The sequence below is a fragment of the Ailuropoda melanoleuca genome, chromosome 8, assembly GCF_002007445.2.
Source record: "Ailuropoda melanoleuca isolate Jingjing chromosome 8, ASM200744v2, whole genome shotgun sequence".
NCBI lineage: Eukaryota > Metazoa > Chordata > Mammalia > Carnivora > Ursidae > Ailuropoda > Ailuropoda melanoleuca.
Window position 1 is genome coordinate 108,599,228 of NC_048225.1, and position 14,167 is coordinate 108,613,394.

The following is a 14,167-nucleotide window of genomic DNA, read 5'->3' on the forward strand; positions in this document are numbered from 1 at the left end:
GTTTAATTTCATTATATAATTAAGCAAGTTAGAATATATTTCTCACAGAAATAATGGGTACATTTAGATTTACATGGAATCTTTACTAGTCTTTGTAATTGATTGTTTAGTAAATATGATCGAAGAAGATAATTAGTAATAATACCTTTTATACATTCTTTGATGGCATTTTCTTAATAGCATATTTAAGCAGATTTATTTTGTAGCTGAACAAAAGGTGTTAGCAATATAGTATTTTGCACTATAGATATTTTTAGGTAAAAATTCATATGTGTTATCGTACAACATAGAAATATGGGAGGTACTGCTTAGGCTTTTGTCCTTTAATATTGGAGTTAGACTGGTATTCTGACACCAATATTAAGAGTAAAATTTGAAGATAATTGTACCGTGTTTATCATTTTGAAATATTTTGGACTCAAGCCTCAATCATTAGGGTATGCTGTTTCTTTTTCTTTACCCTAAGGAGGAACCCATGGATACAGACCAGGGTAATAATATGTTAAGTGCTATTCAGTCAGAGGTTGCCAAAAACCAGATGCTTATTGAAGAAGAAGTACAGAAACTAAAAAGATATAAGGTATGTTTTCTTTTTATTTGTTCCTTTGTTTTAATATAGAGTAGTATATTTTGACAGGAAGGTATGTTGAATACTTGATTGTTTTTCCCCATCATTTACTAGTTTTCAGAATAACGTGTTGGTTCCTTGGCACTCCACAAAGATAACTACGTAGGTTTCTTTCTTTTTATTTATTTTTTAAAGTATCATTATGAACAAATTTTTAACCTATTTGATGCTTCAGTTCACTGCAATTAATGATGATCAAATTGTCTTATCTTTGGCCATTAGGATCTATTTCTGTTTTTTTTTTTTTTTTAATTTATTTGACAGAGATAGAGACAGCCAGCGAGAGAGGGAACACAAGCAGGGGGAGTGGGAGAGGAAGAAGCAGGCTCACAGCAGAGGAGCCTGATGTGGGGCTCGATCCCATAACGCCGGGATCACGCCCTGAGCCGAAGGCAGAAGCTTAACCGCTGTGCCACCCAGGCGCCCCCATTAGGATCTATTTCAAGTACTAAGTCCTCATGATATGAATCTCTTCATCTTTGATAGCTTCCTTGATTTCCAGTATGACAAGATGTTTCAGACTTATCTTGTACATTTCCTCCTTCAGACTTGTATTAGCCATTTTTTTTCAAGAACCCCTGGGTTCTTTTGTTGGGAAATGTTATTTAGAAACCACTATTTGGGTGCTCAGTGATACTGATTAGTCATTATGTCTAGGCCTTGTCAGAGCTAAGAAATACATTTTTCTTTGCTTCTTTAGTTTTTTTTTAATAATAATATGTTTTTATTATATTATGTTAGTCACCATACAGTACATCCTTCTGTTTACCCCCCCTTTCTTCTTCCCTTAAATTCCAAGGTAACGTATGGTTTTTGGTGTTATTGTAAATGGGATGGATTCCCTAATTTCTCTTTCTTCAGTCTCGTTATTCGTGTATAGAAATGCAACTGATTTCTGGGCATTGATTTTGTATCCTGCCACCTTACTGAATTGTTCTATAACTTCTAATAGTTTGGGAGTGGATTCCTTTGGGTTTTCCATATAGAGTATCATGTCATCTGCAAAGAGAGACAGTTTGACTTCTTCTTTGCCGATTTGGATACCTTTGATCCCTTTTTGTCTTCTGATTGCTGTTGCAAGGACTTCTAGTACTATGTTGAATAATAGTGGCGAGAGTGGGCATCCTTGTCGTGTTCCTGATCTTAAGGGAAAGGCTTCCAGCTTTTCCCCATTGAGAATAATGCTTGCAGTAGGCTTTTCATAGATGGCTTTTATGAGATTGAGGAATGTACCCTCTATCCCTACACTCTGAAGGGTTTTAATCAAGAAAGGATGCTGTATTTTGTCAAATTCTTTTTCTGCATCTATTGAGAGGATCAATATGGTTCTTGACTCTTTTCTTGTTGATATNTTGTTGACATGATGTATCACACTGATCGATTTGTGAATGTTGAACCACGCTTGCATCCCAGGTATGAATCCCACTTGGTCATGATGGATAATCCTTTTAATGTACTGTTGGATTCTATTAGCCAGGATCTTGTTGAGGATTTTGGCGTCCATATTCATTAGGGAAATTGGTCTGTATTTCTCCTTTTTGATGGGTTCTTTGCCTGGTTTGGGGATCAAGGTAATATTGTCTTCATAGAATGAGTTTGGTAGTTTTCCTTCTGTTTCTATTTTTTGAAACAGCTTCAGGAGAATAGGTATTATTTCTTCTTTGAATGTTTGGTAGAATTCCCCGGGAAATCCATCAGGCCCTGGAGTCTTGTTTTTCGGGAGGTTTTTGATAACTGCTTCAATCTCTTCATAATTAATCGGTCTGTTTAAAAAATCAATTTTTTTCTGTTTTAGTCTTGGTAGCTTATAGGTTTCCAGGAAGGCATCCATTTCTTCCAGGTTGTTTAATTTATTGGCATATAGTTGTTGATAAAAGTTTCTAATGATCCTTCCTATTTCATTGGTGTTGGTTGTGATCTCTCCCCTTTCATTCATAATTTTATTAATTTGGGTCCTTTCTCTATTCTTTTGAATAAGTCTGGCCAGTGGCTTATCGATCTTATTTATTCTTTCAAAGAACCAGCTTCTAGTTCTGTTGATCTGCTCTACTGTGCTCCTGGTTTCTAATTCATTGATCTCTGCTCTAATCTTGATCAACTGCTTTCTCGTGCATGGGTTAGGCCTGTTCTGTACCAGCTCCAGCTTCTTGAGATGAGAATATAAAAACTGCATTTTAGATTTCTCTATTCTTTTGAGTGAGGCTTGGATGGCTATGTATTTTCCCCTTAGGATTGCCTTTGCACTGTCCCATAGGTTTTGGACCATTGTATTTTCATTCTTGTTGGTCTCCAGAAATTGTTTAAATTAATTTNTATCAAAGCACTGTGGTCTGAGAATATGCAGGGAATAATTTCAGTCTTTTGGTATCAGTTGAGACCTGTTTTATGACCCAGTAAATGGTCTATTCTGGAGAACGTTCCATGTACATTCGAAAAGAATGAGTATTCTGTTGTTCTGGGGTGTAGTGTTCTATATATATCTATGAAGTCCATCTGGTCTAGTATGTCATTCAAAGCTCTTGTTTCTTTGTTGATTTTCTGCTGAGGTGATCTGTCTGTTGCTGATAGTGGAGTGTTGAGGTCCTCTACTATTAACGTATTTTTATCTATATGTCTCTTTATTCTGGTTAAGAGTTGGCTTGTGTATCTTGCTGTTCCCCTGTTGGGGGCATATACATTTATAATTGTCATATCCACTTGTTGGATACATCCTTGAAGAATAATATAGTGCCCTTCTGTGTCTCTAACTATAGTCCTTAGCTTAAAATCCAAACTATCTGATAAGAGAATTGTTACCCCAGCTTTCTTTTGAGGTACATTGGCATGAAAAATGGTTTTCCATCCCTTCACTTTCAGTCTGGATGTATCTTTAGGTTCAAGATGAATCTCTTGTAGACAGCAAATGGATGGGTCATGTCTTTTTATCCAATCTGCAACCGTGTGGTGTTTTATGGGAGCATTTAGGCCATTCACTTTGAGAGTGATTATTGAGAGGTATGGTTTTAATGATGTCATGTTGCCTGTAAAGTCTTTGTTTCTATAGATTGTAAATTTCTGTTCTGTATGACTCTTGGGGCCTTTTTACTTTTATAAACCCCCCTTAATATCTCCTGTAGGGCTGGTTTTGTGGTTACGAAATTGGTCAGTGTCTGGCGATTCTGGAAGGTCCTTATCTCTCCATCAATTCTGAATGACTGCCTTGCTGGATAAAGGATCCTTAGCTGCATGTTTTACTCTGAAAGACCTTTAAAAATGCCTTCCCAACCCTTTCTCTCATTCCAGGTCTGTGTAGACAGGTCTGACATAATTCTGATATTTTTGCCTCTGAACGTGAGAAATTTTTTCGCCCTGGCCGCTTTCAATACTGTATCCTTGGATCTAATATTTGCAAATTGCACTATGACGTGACATGGCATAGGTTTGTCATGGTTGAATTTGGGAGGGGTCCTCTCTGCCTCTTGGACACAGATGCTTGTTTCCTTTGCTAGATTAGGGAAGTTTTCAGCTACAATTTGTTCAAATATCTCTTCTAGACCTCTGTTTTTCTCCACCCCCTCGGGGATGCCGATGATTCTGACATTGGAATGTTTCATTGAGTCAGTAATCTGTAACCTACATTCTTGAGATTGGATTTTTTTGAGCCAAGTTTCTGTTTTAGCTTTCTTTTCTACCATCCCATCCTCCAATTCACTAATTCGTTCTTCTGCCTCATTTACCCTAGCTGTCAGAGCATCTAGTTTTGACTGCATTTGATTCATAGCATTTTTAATTTCTGCCAGATTCGCTCTCATTTCCGCCCTTAGAGATTCTATATTCTCATTAATATTTTCGTTAATATTTTTTCAAGTCTACACATCATCTTGCCCATTGTTACTCTGAACTTCATTTCTGATAATTTGGTTATATCCATATCCATCAGTTCTGTGGCAGAGGCCTCAGAGTCATTATCTTTTCTTTGCTGTTGGGGATTTCTCCTTCTCGTCATTCTGATGAGGAGAGGTTGCAGGGTTGCCCAGAGCCCAAATTATTGACCAGGACCCAGGCAGTGTGCACTTGTTTTATAGGGACCTTAAGGATGTGGGCTTCTTGATTTTTCAGCCTGCCTTCTGGTGGAGGGGCCTGCCGCACTGATATTCAGGCAACCCTGTTTGGGTAGAGTCTCCGTGTCCCCTGCGAGGGGGGATGGGGATGGGCACAATATGAGCTGGTATTTCCAGGTTTTTGTTCTCTGGCAGCTTTCCCTGGCGGTTTTCTGTGGCTCTTCTGAGAGTCAGAGCAGCAGTGGCCGAATCCTAGCCTCTGTCTCAGAACAGAGAGATTGCAGTCCGCTCTCCACTGAGCTCTCTTGGCCACTGTTTCTATTGGTGCTGCTAAAAACCCTGCAGCATCCCAGGTTGTGCACCCCACAACCGGTGTCTCNAAAACCCTGCAGCATCCCAGGTTGTGCACCCCACAGCCGGTGTCTCAGCCCTCACTTCCAGGGCCGTCACATCTCTGTCCTTTGTGTTTCTAACACCGCCAGCTGCCTCCGGTTCCCATGTGCGCTCCTGAGCTCTCTGTTTCAGTCTGGTCGCGTGCGCATTCCCGAGCTCCCTGTATCAGTCTGGTTCTAGTGAGTCTTTAGAGCCCCGGTTTTCAGTTTGGACGCGCGCGTGCTCCCAAGCTCCCAGTTTTAGTCCAGTTCCAGTGAGCACTCTGTAGCTCCGGTTTTCAATCTGGTCGCACTCGCATTCCCAGGCTCACCGTCTCAGTCTGCTCTCTCACGAGTGCAGGTCCGTGAGTCCGGCCCGCTCCCCAGTGCAGGTGGCTACTGCTTCCCAGTGCCCGAGCGCCGAGGCTCCCTCCCCCTTCCGTTTATCTTCCAATATCTGTGCGCGGATTCATGGCTCCCTGCTTCATTCCTCAATACTTGGCGCTGGAGATATTCATTTGTAGAGATCCAGAAGTATCTTCATGCGTCTCAGGCTTATTCCGTGGGTTTTCGGGGTGGTCTGGTATATATCCAGCTCTATTCAGGGGACCAGCTGAAAAACGGGACCCCTCTCCTCCACCATCTTAACTTGCAATCTCTCTCTTATTTTAGTTTTGAAGAGAATAGAATGTGCATTTGTACAATGTGAATCCAGTTTTCAAATTTAGAATTAAAGGGCTTGGGGCACCTTACTGGCTCAGTCAGTAGAGCATGCGACTCTTGATTTCTTGAATTCAAGCCCCATGTTGGGCGTGGAGCCTGCTTAAAAAAAAAAGATTAAAGGGCTTTATAGTTGAAATTAACCATTTGCATCTCTTCTCTTAAGCTGAAAGTCTTGATTCCTAACAATATTAACGTAATTACTTACTTGATTTATGCTATATAGAAAAAAAACCCATACAGATGTATATAAAAAGGTTCAGAATAACAATTCTAGTGTTAATAACAACTGAAAAGTTTTTTCTTAGGTTTATTTTTTCCTTAGGGTATATCCCATTTTGGATATACAATCAAATTACTGTTTTTAAATTCACTTGAAAAAATTTTCTCTTGATGTTGTTCTATCACCAATATTCTCTTGATGTGGTTCTATTACCAATGCACAGTTGGGTTCATTTGTTTTATTTTCCTTTCCAGTTTTTTAGGGTTTTTGAAAAACTTTTAATTTAATTTTAATTATGGCAAACTTTTATATAATTCAGAGTTAAATATATAAAGCAAGGTTGTCTTTAATAATGTCATTCTTTTTCACTGGCAGTCTCATAAGCTTTTTCCAGAAAGAGTGAAGAGTAAAGGGAGCTTTAAATTTTGTGTGATTTTGGAAGTGGTAGTTATGTCATTTCTCATGTGTATCATAGTAGAAGTATTGTTATTCATTTGAAGCTCAGTTGAAGGCAAGGATCATCCTTTTTTCTTTTTTATTGTTTACAGAAGTGTTAGCATAGTGCTTTGCATCATACTTAAAAGCCAATAAATGACTGTTAAATAAAATAAATGAACCTTGGACTGGTAGGATTTCTTCAGTTGGAAGTGGTAGGGGCTGACTGCAGAGTATTCCAAGTTCATGGAGATAGGAAAGTAGGGGATGAAAGCTTGAATATTTATCTTCCGTTTTATGTGGTATACAAAAATCACTAAAATAACTACCCATACTTATATATTCTTAATGCAGGGTTATTCCATCACTAAGTTTTAATATTAGCCTAAAATAAGACACAAGTTAAGTTTTCAGAATCTTTACCTGCTACTTTGGTTGCAAATGCTTGTTCAAAAGGTAAAATGATTCTCTTACCACTATGAAATGAACATGTGTTAAGATTTTATTTAATTCATTAATTAATTGAAGGAACATGTAAGATGTCACAACTAGTTCAAATGAGAAGTTAAAGCAACTCAAGTTTATATGAAGTAAAGGAATGTTGAAATGAATTTACTAACGATGGAAACTGTTTTTTTCCTATGGGAGAAGGGATGTAAATTGAACCTCTACCAGACAGAATATTTAATAGCTCAATGGCAGTGAAAAACTAGAATCACGTACCTCAGGAGTGCATAGTTTTTGTTTGAAGCACAGATCTTTCCCTACAGTTTATCTTCTTGATTAGAAGTAATTCAAAGAAAGATTATTCTTGATCACACAATAAAGATGGTTTTGTTAGGCATGGCCTAATTATTTGCATAGTTGTAGTAGTAAGAGTGTTAATTTATCATGTGGGCTTCTTAAATATACTTTCATTTTAAGTTTTCATAAGTAATTTTAGACTTTTAAAGTGTTATTTGCTAAGCCAAGAGTAGGAGGCCACACCCAAGAAACTCTCATATGTTTTATTGTATTAGTCTTTATTCTCAGTGGGGTGGAATCTCATTATTTCTAATATTTTTTCTTATGAGAATGGAAGGTTTTCTCCCATTTCTATTTTGAGTTGGGTGCAAAGATCAAAATATCAGAAACTTAGTGGAAATGTAAAGTTAGTGTGGTTTGATATTTGTTTTATTTTCAGATTGAAAATATCAGAAGAAAGCATAATTACCTGCCTTTCATTATGGAGTTATTAAAGACTTTAGCAGAACACCAACAGCTAATACCACTAGTAGAAAAGGTAAGTATTTTACTGGTGAATACTTTAATTAGAGTTAGATTCCCCCAAAACAAGATTTTTTTGGCTTGAGTAGAGGTAAAATTTGTTGAAGCATTCCTGTTTTAATTTTTTTTCTTGGGGCGCCTGGGTGGCACAGCGGTTAAGCATCTGCCTTCGGCTCAGGGCGTGATCCTGGCGTTATGGGTTCGAGCCCCGCATCAGGCTCCTCTGCTGGGAGCCTGCTTCTCCCTCTCCCACTCCCCCTGCTTGTGTTCCCTCTCTCGCTAGCTGTCTCTATCTCTGTCAAATAAATAAATAAAATCTTTAAAAATAATAATAATAATTTTTTTCTTACCTCTTGTTTTACCCTCTAGATGAGCATTAGTTCAACCTGATATTGTAAAATAAAAATAAGGAATTGTACCATTGCTTTAGCCTTCCCAAATCCTTCATGTTAAGAGCTTAGGTTGTACCTAATATTAGAATAATATTTAAAAATTTTCCTGTCTTTAAGCTGAAACCAAATTTTTTTTTTAAAGATTCTGTTTATTTGAGAGAGAGCACTGGGGAGGGAGAGAGAATCTCAAGCATACTCCACGCTGAGTGTAGAGCCTGATGCGTGGGGCTTGATATCATGACCTGAGCCAAAATCAAGAGTGGGACACTTAACCGACTGAGCCACCCAGGTGCCCATAAGTTGAAGGCATTTTTTAATGTTAACAATTAAAATAATAGATTCCTTGTTATTTAATTTAGGAAAAATTTGAATTATCATAGAATTTAAAACTAGAATGGACGTTGATGGGGGAAAACGATAGCTATAGCCTAGACTAAGAAATAGGTTTTTTTAATTCATTTCTAAGCTAGTCTTCTTTCTGCCAAAGAAAAGCTAACACACGTTTGTGAAAAATTCTGGTTTCTAAGATTTTTTTTCTTCAGTATAAGGCACTTAAATATTTATTGCATAAATGCAATGTAGTTAAATTGTTTTTAAGTTTATACTGTAAATCAGTGTTTCTGAAAGTGACTATCAACCTGGCCCCTCCCCAGATATTCTGATATAGGAGAGGGAATCTTTAATAAGTTACCCCAAGTGACTCTAATGCAGCTGGTTTATGTACCACATTTTGAGAAACACTTTGAGAAGACGCTACTAGGTAAATAAAATTTTGGGCCATTAACTTAAGAGCAGAGTAGATGGTGGGTATGTGTTTCTTAGTAATTTTAAAGTTTCTGAAGCAAAGATACATTTCAACTCAGCTTTTTTTTACTATCATCATAAATATATCATTTATATATCATCATAAATAATAGGAAATGAGAATTAAGGTTTTGTGTATACGTTATTACTCAGATCCTGAACCATGTATGCTTCTGCTTTTAGCACTAAGTGCACAAATTATTGTAGAAAACTGCTAAGTCTTCTCTTTTCCATACAGATTTTCTGTTCATGTATCCCAGGGTGTTAAATTTAAAAAATTCTAAGATGAGAAACTGATTTTAAAAGATTTAGATTAACGGTTAGGGTCCTGTGATTCTCAGAAGTTGCTAGATACTGTGTTCTTTGTATGAAACACTATGAAATAGTTCTCTATTAAAAATATTAAAATAATGATACACTGTTGTGTTAAATCATATGATATTTTGCATCACATTCTAACTATATATAAATATTACTAAAGGCCAGACAAACGTTATTAGAGAAGTTTAAATTGTATGTATTTTGCTTTAAAATTGGACTGTGAATAAACTTTTTGGTGCAAATTAGGAGAACGACTGTTCTTGTTTGATTTTAATGGCAGTATTTCCCCAGATTTTTTTTGAAAGCATAGTTGGAGAACAAGCATTGGAACCATAGTTGCTTACTTCACATTTTGGACACAGGGTGGCAGTATATGAATGCCTGGTGTTAGTGGGATATGCGCTCAGTGTTTTCTTCTGTTTCCACCTTTTTTTTGAAGGGATAGTTATTGGTCTACATTTTGCCTATTTCTTCAGACTATTCTTTGATTAATAATATTGAATAGGCAGTATTGAGGTTACATTTATTCCTTGTATATATGCAATATCTGTTATCCCCTAAGGAAGTCCCTTGAAGGAATCAATCTGTTATCCCCTAAGGAATATCCCCTAAGGAGTATGAAGGAATTCAGATGCATTATTTGATTAAAATTTTTGAAATTTAAAAATTATTCAACAAACATTTATCTAGCTGTAACTATATTCCAGGACTTCTTAAAGTCTATAGATATACATATAATTAAGATACATTCTTCTTTCTTAAGCAGTTCATGATATAGTTAGGGAAAGGAATAAACAATCATAGTATCGTGCTGAATAGAATTGTTCTGATAAGTGCCAGGATCAAGTCGTGCTGAAGGTCCTGGGGGAGCACAGGGTAGCTCCTAAAGAGCTTTATGCCACTTGAAGTTTCACATCCACAAAATTTTAAATTTGTGGTTAGAATCAAATGCCTATTCTCTACCAATAAATCAGCTTCCTTAAACATAAATATATTCATCTCATTTTGAAAAAAAGAAATCATTATATCATATTGAATATCACTTTCTGCAGATAAACACAACTTAAAAAAAGAAAAAACAATAATTATGAGATTTTATAATTATATACAGTACAAAGGTTTTAATAGTGATAATTGCTTAATAGTAAAATTTCTTTTTAAAAAAAATTTTTTTAAAGGTTTATTTACTTAGAGAGAGAGCGAGCTCACGCACACACAGGGACAGGGAGAAGCAGACTCCCCGCTGAGCAGGGAGCCCGATATGGGCCTCCATCCCAGGACCCTAGGATCATAACCAGAGCCAAAAGCAGATGCTTAACTGACTGAGCCACTCAGGTGCCCCAATAGTAATATTTCTAAGAAAAATAACATGTAGAATTCAGAAATGGATAAGTTGAAATTACTAAGATATTAATAAGTTTAACTGTTAAGATGTGGCTACTCTTGGCAGTGATGTAAATGCCAAACCTGTCCAGGATCAGATCCCTGAGTAACTGAGATAGTTGTTTAGAGCCTGTGATGGCACGAAAGTATTTGAGTTTGAAAATCTTTTTATTTACAGAATAATAAAAGATCAAAACTTTGATTCTTCTGAGGGCGTATGGCTATAATGAATTAGTTTAAGATCTTGCCTTATAAGTATTTTTGTTATATGAGGCTTCTATTCTCCTCTGAGGAGTTGAATATACATTACATAATAACTCCTCTGGAAATAACCAAAAAATACAGTTATAAAACTTCTTGTGCCGTATACCAAATCTATTTCTTAAAATATAAAATCAGCTAGAAGAAGATTTCGTTTGTGAAACTTTTACTGAGTTCAGGTATACTTATAATTCTTTTAATATTTTTATCTTAACCTAGTAATTCTGGATCATTGTCTGTCCCAGGTTTTTAGCAATCACCAATAACCTACCATAATGTAAAATCATAGATTTAGTTGCTTTGGGGGATTCAGAGCACCTTTACAATATTGAATTTTGTCCACATTTTACTAAGACATTACAATTCAATTGGTAATAATCTTTAGAACTTACTTTTTCTATTCCTTAATAGAAGATAGAAGAATAGTTGGTATTCATAATAATATCTACATTGATATCTACAATTACAGAATTATCTGACTTGAGTCAGTGATTTTTGATATTTCATTGGCATGCTGTGTAGAAGATAACAATGTACTTTTTTTCTATGCTATTTAGAAATGTAATACTGTTTTTTATTTTTAACAAAGGCTGAACAGAATACAGGCTTTTGGTTTTAAATTCCAGATATATTACTTATTAGCTGGTGCTTTTAGGCAAGTTATTTTCTTATAGTTTCCATTTCTTCCTCTATAAATCAGGAATCATACCTACTTCACATTCTTGAGAACTAAATGAGATCATAGCTATAAAGTACATAAATAAGGGCTCAGTAAATGGTGGTAATTATTTTTCATTTATTTCACTTACTAATTTTATCTGAATTACATAGTTTAAGAAATGTATGCACACTGCATTATGTGTCTGCTCGTTTAATTATGTTGTAAAGTTTATATGTCATAAAGCAGTAAGTTTATTTCTGTTAATCCTACTAAACATTCTGTATATTCAGAAATCAACATGGGAGAAGTACATGTTTTTATTTCAAATTATATCTGAAATTAAATTGTATTTTTATTATTTGGAAACAACTTCTTTGTTAAAAGCTGTATACATATCAAATTACAAATTATGTTTGTTAGCTAAAAATGTTAAAATTTTATATGGTACGTATATTTGTTCTTAATATATTCTAAGGCATAGCACTCTGTTTTATTGTATAGTTGTATAATAATTATACTACCTAATATATTATAAAAATACTGTAGTTCTAATTATTGCATTTTTTAATCTAAGGAAGTTTTTTTTCTTAGTTGTATAATCGCAAAACTCTATTCCTTTCTGATTCAGGTGGCATAGTGGAAAGAACATTATAGTCTAGTACTCTAAAATCTTATTTCTCAGAGTGTCATCTGAGGACCAGCAGAATTGGTATCCCCTAAAAATTTGTTAGAAATTGAGAATCTCAAGCATTTTATTGAATCAGCATTATAACAGGGTCTCCAGGTCATTGGTATGTACGTTGAAAAGCACCACTATAGAACAGGTGTCTTTTGACCTCTTAAGGTTTTATTTTATACTAGCTGTGTGACTTTTGTCAAGTTTGATATCTGTAAGCTCTGTTTTCTTCATCTGCTGAAAAATAAAATAGAATTACTGGGTTCAAGCTATATAATTGTTATGAGGATCAAATGAAATAAGGTATGAGAGCATTTTTCAGGTTCTGTAAGTAAAGTTTATTAATCCTACAGATATGTGATCCTTTAGTGATATTCTTTTTTTTTTTAAGATTTTATTTATTTATTTGACAGAGAGAGACAGTGAGAGAGGGAACACAAGCAAGGGGAGTTGGAGAGGGAGAAGCAGGCTTCCCACCGAGCAGGGAGCCCGATGTGGGGCTCGATCCCAGGACCCTGGGATCATGACCTGAGCCGAAGGCAGACACTTAACAGCTGAGCCACCCAGGCGATATTCTGTTAAACTCATTCAAATGTACAGAAACTAATATAAGATTTTTCTTATACTCAATTTGAATGAGAAATGGGCACATATGTAAATATATTGTTTTGAAGTATGTATGAATGAGTATGACTTTGTGGAATGAGTAATTATGTATATTTAAATTATTACAATTATAATGATACATTTCAACTGCTGATAAGAAAGAACTGTAAACCAAACATGATCCTTTTTTACTGAGGGCAAAGCATAACTATAATTTGTCCAGCAGTAATTTGTTGCAAATCGAGTTATGAAAGATAATGCTCTAGAAATCTTAAAAACAATGAATTTCAAGCCTTTTAGCTTAAGAATGCCCACTTACACACATTTTAACATGATCTAAAATGGACTTTTAAGATTTTATAGAATATTATCTTTAACTTCTAGGCAAAAGAAAAACAGAATGCAAAGAAAGCACAGGAAACCAAATGAAGAAGATGCTTTGGGATGTATACACATTTCTGCTCCTGCACTTATTTTCATGGAAACCATTAAGTATAAAGAACTTTGAGCAACATCCTAATTGACTCAATGCACGTTTGGCAATAGTACCAGTCTGTCTTGTCTTTAATGCATGGATTCTTTCCCTACCTGCATCATGTGCATGTAGTGCATATAAATAAAAGTGATATTAAGAGTGCTTGCCCAAATTCCATTATTTGACATTGGATCTGAGAACTTCTGTTGGTTCTCTGGATATATACTATCATAATGAATCTAGAAATTGCACAAATGATATTCTCTACCTGTAATTGTTATAACTAATCTCTCAATCTTTTAGTTCAGTTACATGCTTAAAATTTATGAATGTCAGATCTTGATTAAATTAGATTTCTTGTTTCTCCTCATCATTAATGAAGAAATTCAGTATTTGTCTGTTGTATCTAAACATTTTGAAGTTTTAAAACTGAGTTTTATCTTGAGAAAGTATGGTTTTAATGCAGATCATTTGAAAAAGGCAAAAGTATAGTTTCTAGTGATTTTCATTGCTGCCAGTAGAAAAAAAGTAGTAAACATTCAGTTTATTTTAGTAGAGCTTCTTGAAGTGTTTGGGGTTATTTATTATGTATTATTAGAATTATTTCAGGAAGGTGTATTATGCTTCAAAGCAGAATTTCAGGTTAAGAACAAATGATAAATCTTAAAAGATTTTTGGTGTTACTCTCAGTCTGGCAACATTTTTCAGGCTGCTAAGCTTTATATAAAAAATGAGAAGTTTGACAATTTAGTCTATCTCTTTTTTAAAAAAAATAGGATGTGGTGGTGGAGGATCCTTCTTGCCAATTTGAATGAAATTGGTACAACCCAGTAGTTTCAAGAACCATGTACAGTTCGCTCACAATGGATTTCTAAAATTACTTTTGGGAGTTGCTTTGTCTTTTT

The 14,167-nt window shown here is 35.3% G+C and overlaps 1 protein-coding gene across 4 annotated transcripts in view; it reads left to right on the forward strand.

The window, feature by feature from the left end:
- Positions 1-13,424, forward strand: part of UCHL5 (ubiquitin C-terminal hydrolase L5) — a 44,813-nt gene extending 31,389 nt beyond the window's left edge. For 2 of the 4 annotated variants that reach the window (XM_034667175.1, XM_002923389.4), the window contains exons 9-11: positions 467-580; positions 7,601-7,699; positions 13,172-13,424. In XM_034667175.1, coding sequence (XP_034523066.1) covers positions 467-580; positions 7,601-7,699; positions 13,172-13,216 — 258 coding nt within the window. In that variant the 3' untranslated portion in view covers positions 13,217-13,424. The remainder of the gene's footprint in view (positions 1-466; positions 581-7,600; positions 7,700-13,171) is intronic. The other 2 variants (XM_034667176.1, XM_011230066.3) reach the window with 1 other exon arrangement.
- The last annotated feature ends 743 nt before the right edge of the window (positions 13,425-14,167 follow it).